General features: G+C 36.8%; 1 protein-coding gene across 1 annotated transcript in view; it reads left to right on the top strand.

Annotated features, from left to right (window-relative positions):
- The window catches only part of LOC139117656 (serine-rich adhesin for platelets-like), a 73,094-nt gene extending 61,321 nt beyond the window's left edge, over window positions 1–11,773 (top strand). The window contains exons 87-105 of the mRNA XM_070680897.1: window positions 44–244; window positions 645–833; window positions 1,205–1,405; window positions 1,768–1,956; window positions 2,347–2,547; window positions 2,952–3,140; window positions 3,511–3,711; window positions 4,140–4,262; window positions 4,673–4,873; window positions 5,275–5,463; window positions 5,842–6,042; window positions 6,406–6,594; window positions 7,116–7,184; window positions 7,583–7,771; window positions 8,145–8,240; window positions 8,730–8,918; window positions 9,493–9,693; window positions 10,093–10,281; window positions 11,583–11,773. Of these exons, the coding sequence (XP_070536998.1) occupies window positions 44–244; window positions 645–833; window positions 1,205–1,405; window positions 1,768–1,956; window positions 2,347–2,547; window positions 2,952–3,140; window positions 3,511–3,711; window positions 4,140–4,262; window positions 4,673–4,873; window positions 5,275–5,463; window positions 5,842–6,042; window positions 6,406–6,594; window positions 7,116–7,184; window positions 7,583–7,771; window positions 8,145–8,240; window positions 8,730–8,918; window positions 9,493–9,693; window positions 10,093–10,281; window positions 11,583–11,773 (3,398 nt within the window). The remainder of the gene's footprint in view (window positions 1–43; window positions 245–644; window positions 834–1,204; window positions 1,406–1,767; window positions 1,957–2,346; window positions 2,548–2,951; window positions 3,141–3,510; window positions 3,712–4,139; window positions 4,263–4,672; window positions 4,874–5,274; window positions 5,464–5,841; window positions 6,043–6,405; window positions 6,595–7,115; window positions 7,185–7,582; window positions 7,772–8,144; window positions 8,241–8,729; window positions 8,919–9,492; window positions 9,694–10,092; window positions 10,282–11,582) is intronic.
- Window positions 11,774–16,733: the final 4,960 nt, after the last annotated feature.

Genomic DNA, 16,733 nt, shown 5'->3' with positions numbered 1-16,733 from the left:
AATATGTTTTGATTGGACTCTTGGACAACTGCAATGTTTTCAGACTCTCCAGCCAGCACAGAAACGAAGGGTACCGTAATTGTAACATCACAAAAACCTGAAACGCTAGCTACAGTATCAGATCAGTCTAGCTTGACAGGTACCTATGGCTCTTCTGCTGTCACTGCTGCTTCAGCAACAACTCCTGTATCAGTACCAAGTACTTTGGAAAGGACGGCCGGCATGACAGCGGAGACTCAAACAGGTGGGACGTTAGTTTTGACTCCCTAAAAATGTTTTGCTTTATAAATCTAAAAATCACAGGGTTTTCAAATTTATTGAGATTTTGTAAAATACGTGCTTAAGTAATATTCTTCTTGAAGTATTCTTAAATATTGGCTAATAAGAGAATTGTAGATGTTTTTACTTCACTCTGAGGAATACCGTTATTCGTCTAACAATGTTGGTATTTACATTAGAAATTAGTAGAATGCTACAAATGATGTAGGGCGTGATACTATAAGAGCGGAAGTACCAGCATTCGAACCCTTGTATGCCTCATAGATATACCTATTGTCTATATTGCAAATACAGTGTTGTAGTTCTATCGGAGACAAATGATATATCGTAAAAAATGCCAATATTGCTAATTACATAATTTGCAGTGTCAACACCGAGCACAGAAGTAAAGGGTAGTGTGACCACTTCACCAGAAGACACTGTTACTACACAGAAGTCAACAGTTGGCCACTCATACAGCTCTACCGCTGAGAGTGTGACTGGAACAACAACTATTTCAACACAATCCAGCTCGATGGAAACCTCAGCAGCAACCAAGCCAACGACCAAATCAGGTGGGATAATAGTTTTTGATGGGATTGTACTTTATTTATACTTTTTATTGTTTTCAGCTATTCTACTAAGATGAAACTTTCTGTCGTCCAAGTCTTAGATAGTGACTTGTCTTCGTATATCTACAGTAGCGCCAAGCTTTGAAATACATTAGGGTGTTCTTAACTTTTTTATAGCTGAATTTGTATTAGAATCCAACATCTTGAATTAACGTGTTGAATTAAATACCAAACGTAAGATTTTGTCTTTTTCGATATTTCTAAAATGTTAGCGTTTATCAATGATCTGTGTGGTTAGCTATTGGGAAGTAGACTTGACTCTTCGAATGCAAAATGGTTTGATTCGACTCTTCAACAATTACAATTCTTTTCAGAGTCGTCGGTTAGCACCGAAATGAAGAGTACAATGACTGTTACATCAGAAAAATCTGACTCACCAGCTACAGTCTCAATGGTGTCCAGCTCGACAGGTACCCATGGCTCTTCTACTGACAGTGTTACTGCAGCAACAACCCCTGTATCAGTAGTTAGCACTTTGGAAAAGACAGCTACCACGTCGAAGCCGACTCCAACGGGTATAAAATTACCTTCTACTCCCGAAATATTCTTTGCTTTTCAAAGCACAAGATTTTCCGTTATTCTGACATGATGTAAATATCGCAATGAAGTATAGATTATTGTTCAGTAGCAATGCTTGTCTTCACTATGAGTAAACTTCTTGATAAAGAAATGTTTTTAAATGTGGACAAATGACTATTATGTGACATATGATGTTATATTTGGTAATACATAGTGGCAGTACAGGTCATCAAATCCCTATCGGCCGAATATAGATCTATCTGTTTAGTGCCTTTGGACCAGAAGGTTTGTAGCAAATTTTCATCAGCTTATAATATATTTAACTCTGATTACATTTTGCTAATTTCATCATTTTCAGAGTTGATTGCAAGTACTGAAGTAGAGAGTAGTTTGACTACTGCATCCGAAAACACTGTTACTACAGACAAGTCACCAGTTATCGACTTGTACAGTTCTAGCGCTGAGAGTGTGTCTGGAACAATAGAAATTTCAACAAAATCCAGCTCTGTGCAAACTTCAGCGGCAACGCCGTCAACGACCAAATCAGGTGCGATAGTAGATTTGGATTTGATCGTAATTATACCGTGTTCTTGATAATGGAGCGATTGCTTTGTCATCTCAGATGTAACATGGCCGTTACATAAGTCGTTGATGTTGTTTTTCTTCATATATCTGCATGACCGTAGAGCTATCCAATTCCATTGATGATCATAATGTTTGTGTACATGTAGCTATACTGATATATTAAAGTACCATCTTCAGATAATGTGTTAAATAAAATACCAAACCCAGAGTGTTATGTTGTGCGATATTTCTAAAAATTGAGTTTTTATCAGTCATATGTGTGGTTAGCTGTTTGGCAATATGTACTAGTATTGACTTCTATGAGTGGAAATATAGTTTTGATTGGACTCTTGGACAACTACAATGTTTTCAGACTCTCCAGCCAGCACAGAAAGGAAGGGTACTGTAACTGTAACATCACAAAAACCTGAAACGCTAGCCACAGTATCAGATCAATCTAGCTCGACAGGTACCTATGGCTCTTCTACTGTCACTGCAACTTCAGCAACAACTCCTGTATCAGTACCAAGTACTTTGGAAAGGACGGCCGGCACGAACGCGGAGACTCAAACAGGTGTGACGTTAGTTTTGACTCCCTAAAAATGTTTGCTTTATAAATCTAAAAATCACAGGGTTTTCAATTTATTGAGATTTTGTAAAATACGTGCTTAAGTAATATTCTTCTTGAAGTATTCTTAAATATTGGCTAATAAGAGAATTGTAGATGTTTTTACTTCACTCTGAGGAAGACCGTTATTCGTCTAACAATGTTGGTATTTACATTATAATTATAAATTAGTAGAATGCTACAAATGATGTAGGGCGTGATACTATAAGAGCGGAAGTACCAGCATTCGAACCCTTGTATGCCTCATAGATATACCTATTGTCTATATTGCAAATACAGTGTTGTAGTTCTATCGGAGACAAATGATATATCGTAAAAAATGCCAATATTGCTAATTACATAATTTGCAGTGTCAACACCGAGCACAGAAGTAAAGGGTAGTGTGACCACTTCACCAGAAGACACTGTTACTACACAGAAGTCAACAGTTGGCCACTCATACAGCTCTACCGCTGAGAGTGTGACTGGAACAACAACTATTTCAACACAATCCGGCTCGATGGAAACCTCAGCAGCAACCTTACCAACGACCAAATCAGGTGGGATAATAGTTTTTGATGGGATTGTACTTTATTTATACTTTTTATTGTTTTCAGCTATTCTACTAAGATGAATCTTTCTGTCGTCCAAGTCTTAGATAGTGATTTGTCTTCGTATATCTAGAGTAGTGCCAAGCTTTCAAATACTTCGGGGTGTTCTTAACTTTTTATAGCTGAATTTGTATTAGAATCCAACATCTTGAATTAACGTGTTGAATTAAATACCAAACGTAAGATTTTGTCTTTTTCGATATTTCTAAAATGTTAGCGTTTATCAATGATCTGTGTGGTTAGCTATTGGGAAGTAGACTTGACTCTTCGAATGGAAAATGGTTTGATTCGACTCTTCAACAATTACAATTCTTTTCAGAGTCGTCGGTTAGCACCGAAATGAAGAGTACAATGACTGTTACATCAGAAAAATCTGAATCACCAGCTACAGTCTCAATGGTGTCCAGCTCGACAGGTACCCATGGCTCTTCTACTGACAGTGTTACTGCAGCAACAACCCCTGTATCAGTAGTTAGCACTTTGGAAAAGACAGCTACCACGTCGAAGCCGACTCCAACGGGTATAAAATTACCTTCTACTCCCGAAATATTCTTTGCTTTTAAAAGCACAAGATTTTCCGTTATTCTGACATGATGAAAATATTGCAATGAAGTATAGATTATTGTTCACAAGCAATGCTTGTCTTCACTGTGAGGAAACTTCTTGATAAAGAAACGTTTTTATTTGTGGACAAATGACTATTATGTGACATATGATGTTGTATTTGGCAATACATAGTGGCAGTACAGGTCATCAAATCCCTATCGGCCGAATATAGATCTATCTGTTTAGTGCCTCTGGACCTGAAGGTTTGTAGTAAATTTTCATCAGCTTATAATATATTTTAACTCTGATTACATTTTGCTAATTTCATCATTTTCAGAGTGATTGCAAGTACTGAAGTAGAGAGTAGTTTGACTACTGCATCCGAAAACACTGTTACTACAGACAAGTCACCAGTTATCGACTTGTACAGTTCTAGCGCTGAGAGTGTGTCTGGAACAATAGAAATTTCAACAAAATCCAGCTCTGTGCAAACTTCAGCGGCAACGCCGTCAACGACCAAATCAGGTGCGATAGTAGATTTGGATTTGATCGTAATTATACCGTGTTCTCGATAATTGAGCGATTGCTTTGTCATCTCAGATGTAACATGGCCGTTACATAAGTCGTTGATGTTGTTTTTCTTCATACATCTGCATGACCATAGAGCTATCCAATTATATTGATGATCGTAACTTTTGTGTACATGTAGCTATACTGATATATTCAAGTACCATCTTCAGATAACATAGTAAATAAAATACGAAACCCAGAGTGTTCTGTTGTGCGATTTTTCTAAAAACTGTTGTGCGATTTTTCTAAAAACTGAGTTTTTATCAGTGATATGTGTAGTTAACTGGGGAAATATGTAGTAGTATTGACTTGTATGAGTGGAAAAATGTTTTGATTGGACTCTTGGACAACTACAATGTTTTCAGACTCTCCGGCCAGCACAGAAACGAAGGGTGCCGTAACTGTAACATCACAAAAACCTGAAACGCTAGCTACAGTATCAGATCAGTCGAGCTCGACAGGTACCTATGGCTCTTCTACTGTCACTGCTGCTTCAGCAACAACTCCTGTATCACTACCAAGTACTTTGGAAAGGACGGCCGCCACGAAAGCGGAGACTCAAACAGGTGGGACGTTAGTTTTGACTCCCTAAAAATGTTTGCTTTATAAATCTAAAAATCACAGGGTTTTCAAATTTATTGAGATTTTGTAAAATACGTGCTTAAGTAATATTCTTCTTGAAGTATTCTAAAATATTGGCTTAAAAGAGAGTTGTAGATGTTTTTACTTCACCCTGAGGAAGACTTTTCTTCATGTAACAATGATGGTATTTACATTACAAATTAGTAGAATGCTACAAATGATGTAGGGCGTGATACTATATATAAGAGCGGAAGTACCAGCATTCGACCCTTGTATGCCTCATAGATATACCTATTGTCTATATTGCAAATACAGTGTTGTAGTTCTATCGGAGACAAATAATATATCGTAAAAATGCCAATATTGCTAATTACATAATTTGCAGTGTCAACACCGAGCACAGAAGTGAAGGGTAGTGTGACCACTTCATCAGAAGACACTACTACTACACAGAAGTCAACAGTTGCCCACTCATACAGCTCTACCGCTGAGAGTGTGACTGGAACAACAACTATTTCAACACAATCCAGCTCGATGGAAACCTCAGCAGCAACCCAGCCAACGACCAAATCAGGTGGGATAATAGTTTTTGATTGAATTGAAATTCATTTATACTTTTTATTGTTTTCAAGTATTCCACTAAGATGAAACGTTCTGTCGCCCAAGTCTTAGATAGTGACTTGTGTTCGTATATCTACAGTAGAGCCAAGCTTACAATACTTCGGGGTGTTCTTAACTTTTTTATAGCTGAATGTGTATTAGAATCCAACATCTTGAATTAACGTGTTGAATTAAATACCAAACGTAAGATTTTCTCTTTTTCGATATTTCTAAAATTAGAAACGTTTTAGCGTTTATCAATGATCAGTGTGGTTAGCTATTGAGAAGTAGACATGACTCTTCGAATGGAATATGGTTTGATTCGACTCTTCAACATTACAATTGTTTTCAGAGTCGTCGGTTAGCACCGAAATGAAGAGTACAATGACTGTTACATCAGAAAAATCTGAATCACCAGCTACAGTCTCAATGGTGTCCAGCTCGACAGGTACCCATGGCTCTTCTACTGACAGTGTTATTGCCACAACAACCCCTGTATCAGTAGTTAGCACATTGGAAAAGACAGCTACCACGTCGAAGCCGACTCCAACGGGTATAAAATTACCTTCTACTCCTGAAAAATTCTTTGCTTTTCAAAGCACAATATTTTCCGTTATTCTGACATGATGTAAATATCGCAATGAAGTATAGATTATTGTTGAGTAGCAATGCTTGTCTTCACTGTGAGTAAACTTCTTGATAAAGAAATGTTTTTAATTGTGGACAAATGACTATTCTGTGACATATGATGTTATATTTGGTAATACATAGTGGCAGTACAGGTCATCAAATCCCTATCGGCCGAATATAGATCTATCTGTTTAGTGCCTTTGGACCAGAAGGTTTGTAGCAAATTTTCATCAGCTTATAATATATTTTAACTCTGATTACATTTTGCTAATTTCATCATTTTCAGAGTTGATTGCAAGTACTGAAGTAGAGAGTAGTTTGACTACTGCATCCGAAAACACTGTTACTACAGACAAGTCACCAGTTATCGACTTGTACAGTTCTACCGCTGAGAGTGTGTCTGGAACAATAGAAATTTCAACAAAATCCAGCTCTGTGCAAACTTCAGCGGCAACGCCGTCAACGACCAAATCAGGTGCGATAGTATATTTGGATTTGGGCGTAATTATACCCTGTTCTCGATAATTGAGCGATCGCTTTGTCATCTCAGATGTAACATGGCCGTTAGATAAGTCGTTGATGTTGTTTTTTCTTCATATATCTGCATGACCGTAGAGCTTTCCAATTCTATTGATGATCATAACTTTTGCGTACATGTAGCTATACTGATATATTAAAGTACCATCTTCAGATAACGTGTTAAATAAAAGACAAGACCCAGAGTGTACTGTTGTGCGATATTTCTAAAAACTGACTTTTTATCAGTCATATGTGTTGTTAGCTTTTTGGAAATATGTAGTAGTATTGACTTCTATGAGTGGAAATATGTTTTGATTGGACTCTTGGACAACTACAATGTTTTCAGACTCTCCAGCCAGCACAGAAACGAAGGGTACCGTAATTGTAACATCCAAAAACCTGAAACGCTAGCTACAGTATCAGATCAGTCTAGCTCGACAGGTACCTATGGCTCTTCTACTGTCACTGCTGCTTCAGCAACAACTCCTGTATCAGTACCAAGTACTTTGGAAAGGACGGCCGGCACGACAGTGGAGACTCAAACAGGTGTGACGTTAGTTTTTACTCCCTAAAAATGCTTGCTTTATAAATCTATAAATCACAGGGTTTTCAAATATACTGACATTTTGTAAACTACGTGCTTAAGTAATATTCTTCTTTCAGTGTCCTAAAATATTGGCTAATAAGAGAGTTGTACATGTTTTTACTTCATCCTAAGGAAGAGTGTTATTCATCTAACAATGTTGGCATTTACATTACAAATTAGTAGAATGCTACAAATGATGTAGGGCGTGATACTATAAGAGCGGAAGTACCAGCATTCGAACCCTTGTATGCCTCATAGATATACCTATTGTCTATATTGCAAATACAGTGTTGTAGTTCTATCGGAGACAAATGATATATCGTAAAAATGCCAATATTGCTAATTACATAATTTGCAGTGTCAACACCGAGCACAGAAGTAAAGGGTAGTGTGACCACTTCATCAGAAGACACTGTTACTACACAGAAGTCAACAGTTGGCCACTCATACAGCTCTACCGCTGAGAGTGTGACTGGAACAACAACTATTTCAACACAATCCAGCTCGATGGAAACCTCAGCAGCAACCCAGCCAACGACCAAATCAGGTGGGATAATAGTTTTTGATGGGATTGTACTTTATTTATACTTTTTATTGTTTTTCTAGCTATTCTACTAAGATGAAACATTCTGTCGTCCAAGTCTTAGATAGTGACTTGTCTTCTTATATCTACAGTAGGGCCAAGCTTTGAAATACATTGGGGTGTTCTTAACTTTTTTATAGCTGAATTTGTATTAGAATCCAACATCTTGAATTAACCTCTTGAATTAAATACCAAACGTAAGATTTTGCTTTTTCCGATATTTCTAAAATATTAGCGTTTATCAATGATCTGTGTGGTTAGCTATTGGGAAGTATACTTGACTCTTCGAATGGAAAATGGTTTGATTCGACTCTTCAACAATTACAATTCTTTTCAGAGTCGTCGGTTAGCACCGAAATGAAGAGTACAATGACTGTTACATCAGAAAAATCTGACTCACCAGCTACAGTCTCAATGGTGTCCAGCTCGACAGGTACCCATGGCTCTTCTACTGACAGTGTTACTGCAGCAACAACCCCTGTATCAGTAGTTAGCACTTTGGAAAAGACAGCTACCACGTCGAAGCCGACTCCAACGGCTATAAAATGACCTTCTACTTCCTGAAATATTCTTTGCTTTTCAAAGCACAAGATTTTCCGTTATTTTGACATGATGTATTATTTTGACATGATGTAAATATCGCAATGAAGTATAGATTATTGTTCAGTAGCAATGCTTGTCTTCACTGTGAGTAAACTTCTTGATAAAGAAATGTTTTTTAATTGTGGACAAATGACTATTATGTGACATATGAGGTTATATTTGGTAATACATAGTGGCAGTACAGGTCATCAAATCCCTATCGGCCGAATATAGATCTATCTGTTTAGTGCCTCTGGACCTGAAGGTTTGTAATAAATTTTTCATCAGCTGATAATATATTTTAACTCTGAGGACATATTGCTAATTTCATCATTTTCAGAGTCGCTAACAAGTACAAAAGTAGAGAGTAGTTTGACTACTGCATCCGAAAACACTGTTACTACAGACAAGTCACCAGTTATCGACTTGTACAGTTCTAGCGCTGAGAGTGTGTCTGGAACAATAGAAATTTCAACAAAATCCAGCTCTGTGCAAACTTCAGCGGCAACGCCGTCAACGACCAAATTAGGTGCGATAGTACATTTGGATTTGAGCGTAATTATACCCTGTTCTCGATAATTGAGCGATCGCTTTGTCATCTCAGATGTAACATGGCCGTTAGATAAGTCGTTGATGTTGTTTTTCTCCATATATCTGCCTGACCATAGAGCTATCCAATTCTATTGATGATCATAACTTTTGTGTACATGTAGCTATACTGATATATTAAAGGTATACTGTCACCTGTTCCAATCTTGCCACAGTTACCATGGAAAGAGAAATCTAACCAATCACAGATTTTAGGCGGGTGGCCGCTTTTTAAAAACATCGCCCTCGCATGGACATTTTGAATACCAAGGAACGCCCCTTTGACCATATATGGGTATATTTAGATTACAGGTGATTGTATACCTTTAGAGTACCATCTTCAGATAACGTGTTAAATAAAAGACAAGACCCAGAGTGTACTGTTGTGCGATATTTCTAAAACTTAGTTTTTATCTGTCATATGTGTTGTTACTTTGGGAAATATGTAGTAGTATTGACTTCTATGAGTTGTAATATGTTTTGATTGGACTGTTGGGCAACTACAATGTTTTCAGACTCTCCAGCCAGCACAGAAACGAAGGGTACCGTAACTGTAACATCACAAAAACCTGAAACGCTAGCTACAGTATCAGATCAGTCTAGCTCGACAGGTACCTATGGCTCTTCTACTGTCACTGCTGCTTCAGCAACAACTCCTGTATCAGTACCAAGTACTTTGGAAAGGACGGCCGGCACGACAGTGGAGACTCAAACAGGTGTGACGTTAGTTTTTACTCCCTAAAAATGCTTGCTTTATAAATCTATAAATCACAGGGTTTTCAAATATACTGACATTTTGTAAACTACGTGCTTAAATAATATTCTTCTTTCAGTGTCCTAAAATATTGGCTTATAAGAGAGTTGTAGATGTTTTTACTTCACCCTGAGGAAGACTGTTATTCATCTAACAATGTTGGTATTTACATTACAAATTAGTAGAATGCTACAAATGATGTAGGGCGTGATACTATAAGAGCGGAAGTACCAGCATTCGAACCCTTGTATGCCTCATAGATATACCTATTGTCTATATTGCAAATACAGTGTTGTAGTTCTATCGGAGACAAATGATATATCGTAAAAAATGCCAATATTGCTAATTACATAATTTGCAGTGTCAACACCGAGCACAGAAGTAAAGGGTAGTGTGACCACTTCACCAGATGATACTTTTACCACACAGAAGTCAACAGCTGGTCACCTATACAGCTCTACCGCTGAGAGTGTGACTGGAACAACAACTATTTCAACACAATCCAACTCGATGGAAACCTCAACAGCAATGCCGTCAACGACCAAATCAGGTGGGATAATAGTTTTTGATGGGATTGTACTTTATATCTTGTTTGTTGGTTTTGAGAGATTGTTTTGTCAGATATTATATGGCTGATGCTTACGTCTTCGATGGTCTGTTTTCGTCATATCTCAACTGGCGTAGAGCTCTCGAACAGCTATTGATGTCCTTGACTATTTTATAGATATACTGATATAAAAAGTACCATTTTGAGATAACGTTTTGAATAAAATACCAAACACAGAGTTTTCTATTGTTCGATATTTTTAAAATATCAGTTTCATCAGTGATATGTGTAGTTAGCTTTTTGAAAATGTATTCAGCAGTCCTGAGCGACTTGGTGAGTGGAGAAATGTTTTGATTCAACAAGTTGACAACTACATGCTCTGACTGTATCCCGAGGAAGACTGTACTTCATAAAGCAATGTTGGTATTTTCTTTACAAAATTGGTAGAATGTTACATATGATGTAATATGTGATAATGTAATGGCGGAAGTACAAGTAGTTAAAGCCCTGTCTACTTCACAGATAAATCTATTGTGTACTTGGCGAACAAACCGTTGTAGTTTTGTTATCGGTCCATTATAATTCGTAAAAATCGATAAATATTGCTAATTGCATAATTTGTCTCGTGGCCAGTAAGCACAGATATGTCGCTAGTTACAGGAATTTCAGAGTTGTCTAAAAGCACAGAGGTGAAGGGTAGCACGTCTTCAGATGCAAAGTTATCCCGCCAAGAGTGTGACTGGTAGAACAAGCATTTCAACACAACACATTTCAACACAACACATCACAATATTTTAGAAATATCAGCGCTTTTTAGACATTAGTTATCGGGCATTTATAATATTGTAGGAGTCATGATGTGTCTGGCTTGCATATGTTTTTAATTTGCTACTTTTGAACAATCATAGATTTTTAAGACTCCTCGGCTGACACAGAAACGAAGAGTACCATGTTTTTACATCTGAGAAATCTGTGACAACACCTACAGTATCAGTCCAATCAACTGATGTTATTCTTGATGTAACAACCTGCGTGACAGAAACTATTACTTTAAAAAGTATAGCCCCGCGTCAAAATGACTCAAACAGTTCTACTATTAGTTTTGATCACAATATGTTTCTTCACTTTTCAAAGAATGCAGTTATCAAATATTGTAACATTTCGGAAATATCGCAAGGATTATCTATTCAATAGAGGGCCCCGTAGCGCATATTACTGTCTCTATTCTAATAACTTTTAAGAGGAGAAGTCTCTGATACAACATTGCTAATTTCTCACATCTATAACATTTTCGTCATCATCAGGGTCGTCGTTCAGCAGCAAGCTGGAAAGGAGTTCGCAGATACCTTCTCTGAAGCAAGAAGTAACGAGAACACCACTCTCGTCACATCAAACTCCAACACATATTCAAGGTTCTACGCCTGAAGCAAGTAGAAGTCAGGAGAAAACTAAATCAGTAGTATCAGCGTTGCAACAAACAGGTGAGACAAGTTAGACAATTACATGGTCTTTAAATTATAACTCGGTTGTCAATAAGAAGCAACATTCCATCACACAAAGTGCAATGAACACGGTTTTATCATTATGTGCAGCATGTATATGATAAAGAAAGCAGTTTGTGCTGTGCAACAAATGCCTATGGCTTTACGCTTGTTTTGACAGTAGTTCATTGATTATGTCAAGAACGCTTTGTCTATAGTGTTTGAAAGCGTAATATAATATTAAGGATGACTTAATACATTCGATGCATGTGTGTGTTAAATGAAGGAATGAGCCGCCCACCAAGAAAAAATGTATCAGGAACGCGAAAATGAAGTCTTCCGCTAAAATATTAAGAGCGTAAATGTCTCTGTGCTGTTTTGTACTTCGACTGTGAATGGTCTCCTAGCTTCAAGCTCTATCCACAATATATAGTGTGTAGTGGTTGAAGTATCGTGTCACAGTGAAGTAAACCGTCATAATCTCCGCTGCATCGAAAATTGAAACAAATGAAACCACAGCTTGCAACTATTTTCGAGAATATAGTATCCCTGTCTTGTTATTACGTCGTCGCATAAACCTACTGATTATATTCGACTCTATATGACACGGTGATGCTTGTTGACACAAAGCTCCTTCCGTCAAAAGTCGTCGCCAGACGAATAACAGTCTACAACAGGATAACTGTCTTGTCACAATAATATATAGTAAGGGTGTTATAAATAGCTCAGTCGATGTGTTTTTTTTTATTTTTAATCGTTTCTTTGTGAAAACAAACAGTAAGTTATAGAGTAAAATTTGCGATGTTATCGTCGGTAATTTGGACCAACCGTACTGGCATGTAAAAGCCGAGCACCCATCGTAAAAAGTCAGTTAGTGTAGATTTAAAATTTCACAGTTCTCTCGCGACTTTATCGATTTTTATGTAATGAAGGCGCTTTTTAAACCAAAGTTATACAATAAAACAGCAATGAAAAAGGGTCTACTTTTCCATAATAAACACAATTATGCTCTGTACAAAATCATCTAAGAGACGCAAATTCGAGACGTTACGTAATACAAAGAGTACACTGGTTTATTATTGGCCAACGATATATAAATTATTTTGAAATAATAGAGAAGTAGGGGTAATATACATCATGTTGGCAAAATTTGTTAAACTGGCAATATTGTTCATACAACATTCAAAGAGGAAGTAAGTAAGTATCATGTGACTGCATAATTGCAATCAAAATAATTAAAATCAAGCCTACCATGCAGCTGCACTTAATGTATAGTTGCGTTTACTTTAATACCTGGAATTCGAATGAACCACGGTACAAACAAAAACCATGTGCGCAAACGTGCAAAGAAATACCAAGATCGGAGTCTGACCAAATTGCCAAGGAGTCAGAGCAAAGCTTCAGCTAGGATTTAGGTAGTTTACATCATTTAAATATTAACATGATTGGAACTAATTTGGAATTATTCGATAATGTAGTAATGATGGTTTAATCTGTAAATATCAGCTCAAAAGTTACCACTTGGCCTATTGAGTCTGTGAAATATTGCGTCTCCCATTTATTCCGGAGCAGAATCATTGCGACTATTCTTGTTTCACATACCACTCATTAGCGGATCATGTATATAAGCAAGCTATGGATGTACTCACCCTGAAGGCATCTAAGTAACTCTGCGGATTTCAAAGTTCTTTATTCTCACTCACTCACTTATATATCAAGTAGAAATAAAAGGCATATGTTTCTACACAGTAAACTAAGCATTAAACTTAATTCGCCTCGTTAAGTATATAGAATTAGAAACACGTTGGTGTGTTATGAACAAGGATAGCTAAGACAACTCCTATGTATATTTTGGAGGAAATGCAACGACGGAATCGCCGGACTTGGTGCTTCTTACCATATGATATTCAGGATGTTACCAATATAATAAAATGGAAGAATTACATCTTATGACGAGTTTTAACCCTTTGAGTGCTGTAATTTTTCCACCAAAATTTTATTGCAACATTTTACCAATTTTTAGTAATTTTTAAATATTTCTTTGATAATTCTCGACCAAATGCACTTCACATTTCATTTGCTGTAGTTCTTCATTTAAAGTTTGGCAAAATTATGAAAAAATGTGACTTTGGCATATGTATAAGGGTGATAAAAATTGACTTTGGCGCTCAAAGCTTAACACATATGGATTATCTGCCTAATCTTCATATATATATATATATATATATATATATATATATATATATATATATATATATATATATATATATATATATATATATATATATATATATATATATATACTGTGTAGAAAAACCTCGGGTCAGGGGTTTTAGGTAGACTACCTAAAACCCCTGACCGAAGGTTTTCACACAGTGTAAGCAAGATGGGATGGAAGTTGTCTATGGTCGACTATTTTTGGACATCTTTCAAAAAGTCGAACAACATCAGCAACTGCTCGCTTGCAACAATACTGGTGAAAAAAGGGTCTAAAGATAGCGATAATGTCCCTTCAATGCGTACATACTCGAAGAGAAATGTAAAAGTGAGTGAGAATTTGGAACTCGGCTAATGCAATGTGCCTGTGTGTGCGTCTAGTCCACTTCGCGTGTATACTATTACAATGCGTATACATATGCATAGATGCGCTTGCAAGTAACTGCATGATATGGCAATCAACACTTCGATTACAAACGTCTCGCAACGCCTTTGCTTACTAGTGGATCAGCGCACTTTATTCAAGTCGGTTGTTTAAATCTGGTAAGTACTAAATTATCTTTCCTATACATTTGAACACATCAGAATTTCTCGACACAATCGCTTGAGTAGGCAATAACAGATGTGCCTTGTTAACATGATTTTATATTTTTTGAAATAACGTATCGCTGTCCGTACTATACTATCTTAAGGGGCATTGAGTAAGGCAAAATTACATTTTATAGACTAATTGAGAGATTACCTGGGCTTGCAAAAATGTGACCATTGCGGAAAAAACAAAACCAGTAGATACAATCATTGAGGGCTGACTGCACAATCAAAGCTTATAAGGAAAATTATAAACCATATTTAGTATGAAAATGGTTAAAAATTTCAAGAGGCAAAAGTCTGTCTCTGTCTCATTCAGTAATACATACTACCTTCATTTAATCTTTCTAATGATTAAGCAATTAATCTCTCAAATTGAACAGTATTGTTGATTCCATAGAATTCTACTTTTAATATTGCCCATAAGAATTGGTATGTTTGTCTTCATCCATTGCTAATTACAGCATTTACAGAGTCGAAAACAAGCAAAGAAGAGAAGGTTAGTGAGACTGCATCGTCACATGATACTGCTACCACAGACAAGCCAAGTGTAACCACGATGCACAGCTATCCTGCTCAGAGTGTAACAGGAACAACAACTATTTCTAGCACTATGGAAACTTCAGCAGCAAAAGCAGGTGCGATACTACTATTGCACTTTATGTAGTACTCTTATGATACAGCAATGATTCTGTAGAATTGAACACGTTTTGAAATAGTTCAGCATAGTTGTCATATTCTTGGCTGATAACATTTCTATTGCCGGCACATACCGCTTATTACAGTAGTTTCAGAGTCATCAGCAAGCAGGGAAGTCACGAGTGCTGGGACGGCGTCATCTCCTGATACTTTTACAACAGACAAGCGAACTACCAGTGATTTCAAAAGCTTTTCCGCTGAAAGTGTGACTAGAACAACAAAAATTCAAAAACACTCTGGCTCTGCTAAAACTTCAGCAGCAACCACATCGACGACAAAATCAGGTACGATGGTAGTTTTTGAGTTTGATTGTAATCTTCTTACTGCTGTGGCAATTGTTCCATCGGATTAGATCATACTTAATTATTTTATGGTCTGTTTAACTCATGTCCTTTGACTGTCGAATGAATGTCGCAAAAGCACCTTCTCCAAATGAAAATAGAGTATTAAAGATAACGTTTTTGACACTTCGTTAACATCAAATGTATCAAAGCCTTTTGGATATGCATTATCATGTAATTGAAATACTGTAACTATCCTGATGTGTCTAACCCTCAAATGCATTGAATTTTCGAATCTTGGACAATCGGTTTCAGATTCGTCGGCTAGGACGGAAACGAAGAGTATAGTGACCGTTAGGTCAAAACAATCTGAAACACCAGCTACAGTATCAGTCCAGTCAAGTTCAGCAGGTATACCTATGGCTCTTCTTCTGAAGGTCTTACACAAGGGTGATAGAGCCACAAAATTTGTTACCAGCATTATTTTTGTCTTACAGTAAGACTTATATGTGAGGATGAGATGACGACAAAAATCAATATGTCACCAGATTAATTTGGCAGTTAGAAGGATTTGAAATACACCGACTTTATCCCGTTCGAATGACAGAAATTATGAATTTCCTGTAAGCGTTGCCCAACCCGATATATTTACTTCCAGTTCCTTTCTTGAAATGCTGCACTTGTTTATTTTTACATGTGAACCACATTGAGTTATAAATAAAAGATTTAGCTATTTTTTGCATAAGAATCTATTGTGTTTTTTACAAAACTATTGTAGTTCTATCATTGAGAAATGACATTAAAGCAAATATTTCTAATTACGTAATTTGCAGTTTCGCCAACAAGCGCTGAAGGAAAGGGTAGTGTGATCACTTCATCAGATGAAACTGTTACTACACCGAAGTCAACATCTACCCACTTATACAGCTCTACAGCTGAAAATGTGACTGGAACAACAACTATTTTAAAACAATCGATCTCGATGGAAACTTCAGCGGCAACCCAGTCAACGACAAAATCAGGTGAGATAATAGTTTTTGACGGTATTTTACTTTATATAGTATTTTTATATAGTGAGTCATTTTTGTCAGATACTACACTGCTGATTTTAACGTCATGGTTGTGGCGTTCTTGATAATGTACTCTAGCGTACAGCTTTCCGATACCTAGGGATGTTCTTATCTATTTT

The sequence above is a fragment of the Ptychodera flava genome, chromosome 18 (assembly GCF_041260155.1).
Source record: "Ptychodera flava strain L36383 chromosome 18, AS_Pfla_20210202, whole genome shotgun sequence".
Classification (NCBI taxonomy): domain Eukaryota; kingdom Metazoa; phylum Hemichordata; class Enteropneusta; family Ptychoderidae; genus Ptychodera; species Ptychodera flava.
The sequence above is the reverse complement of the archived record's forward strand: the minus strand, read 5'-3'. Positions and strand labels throughout refer to the sequence as shown.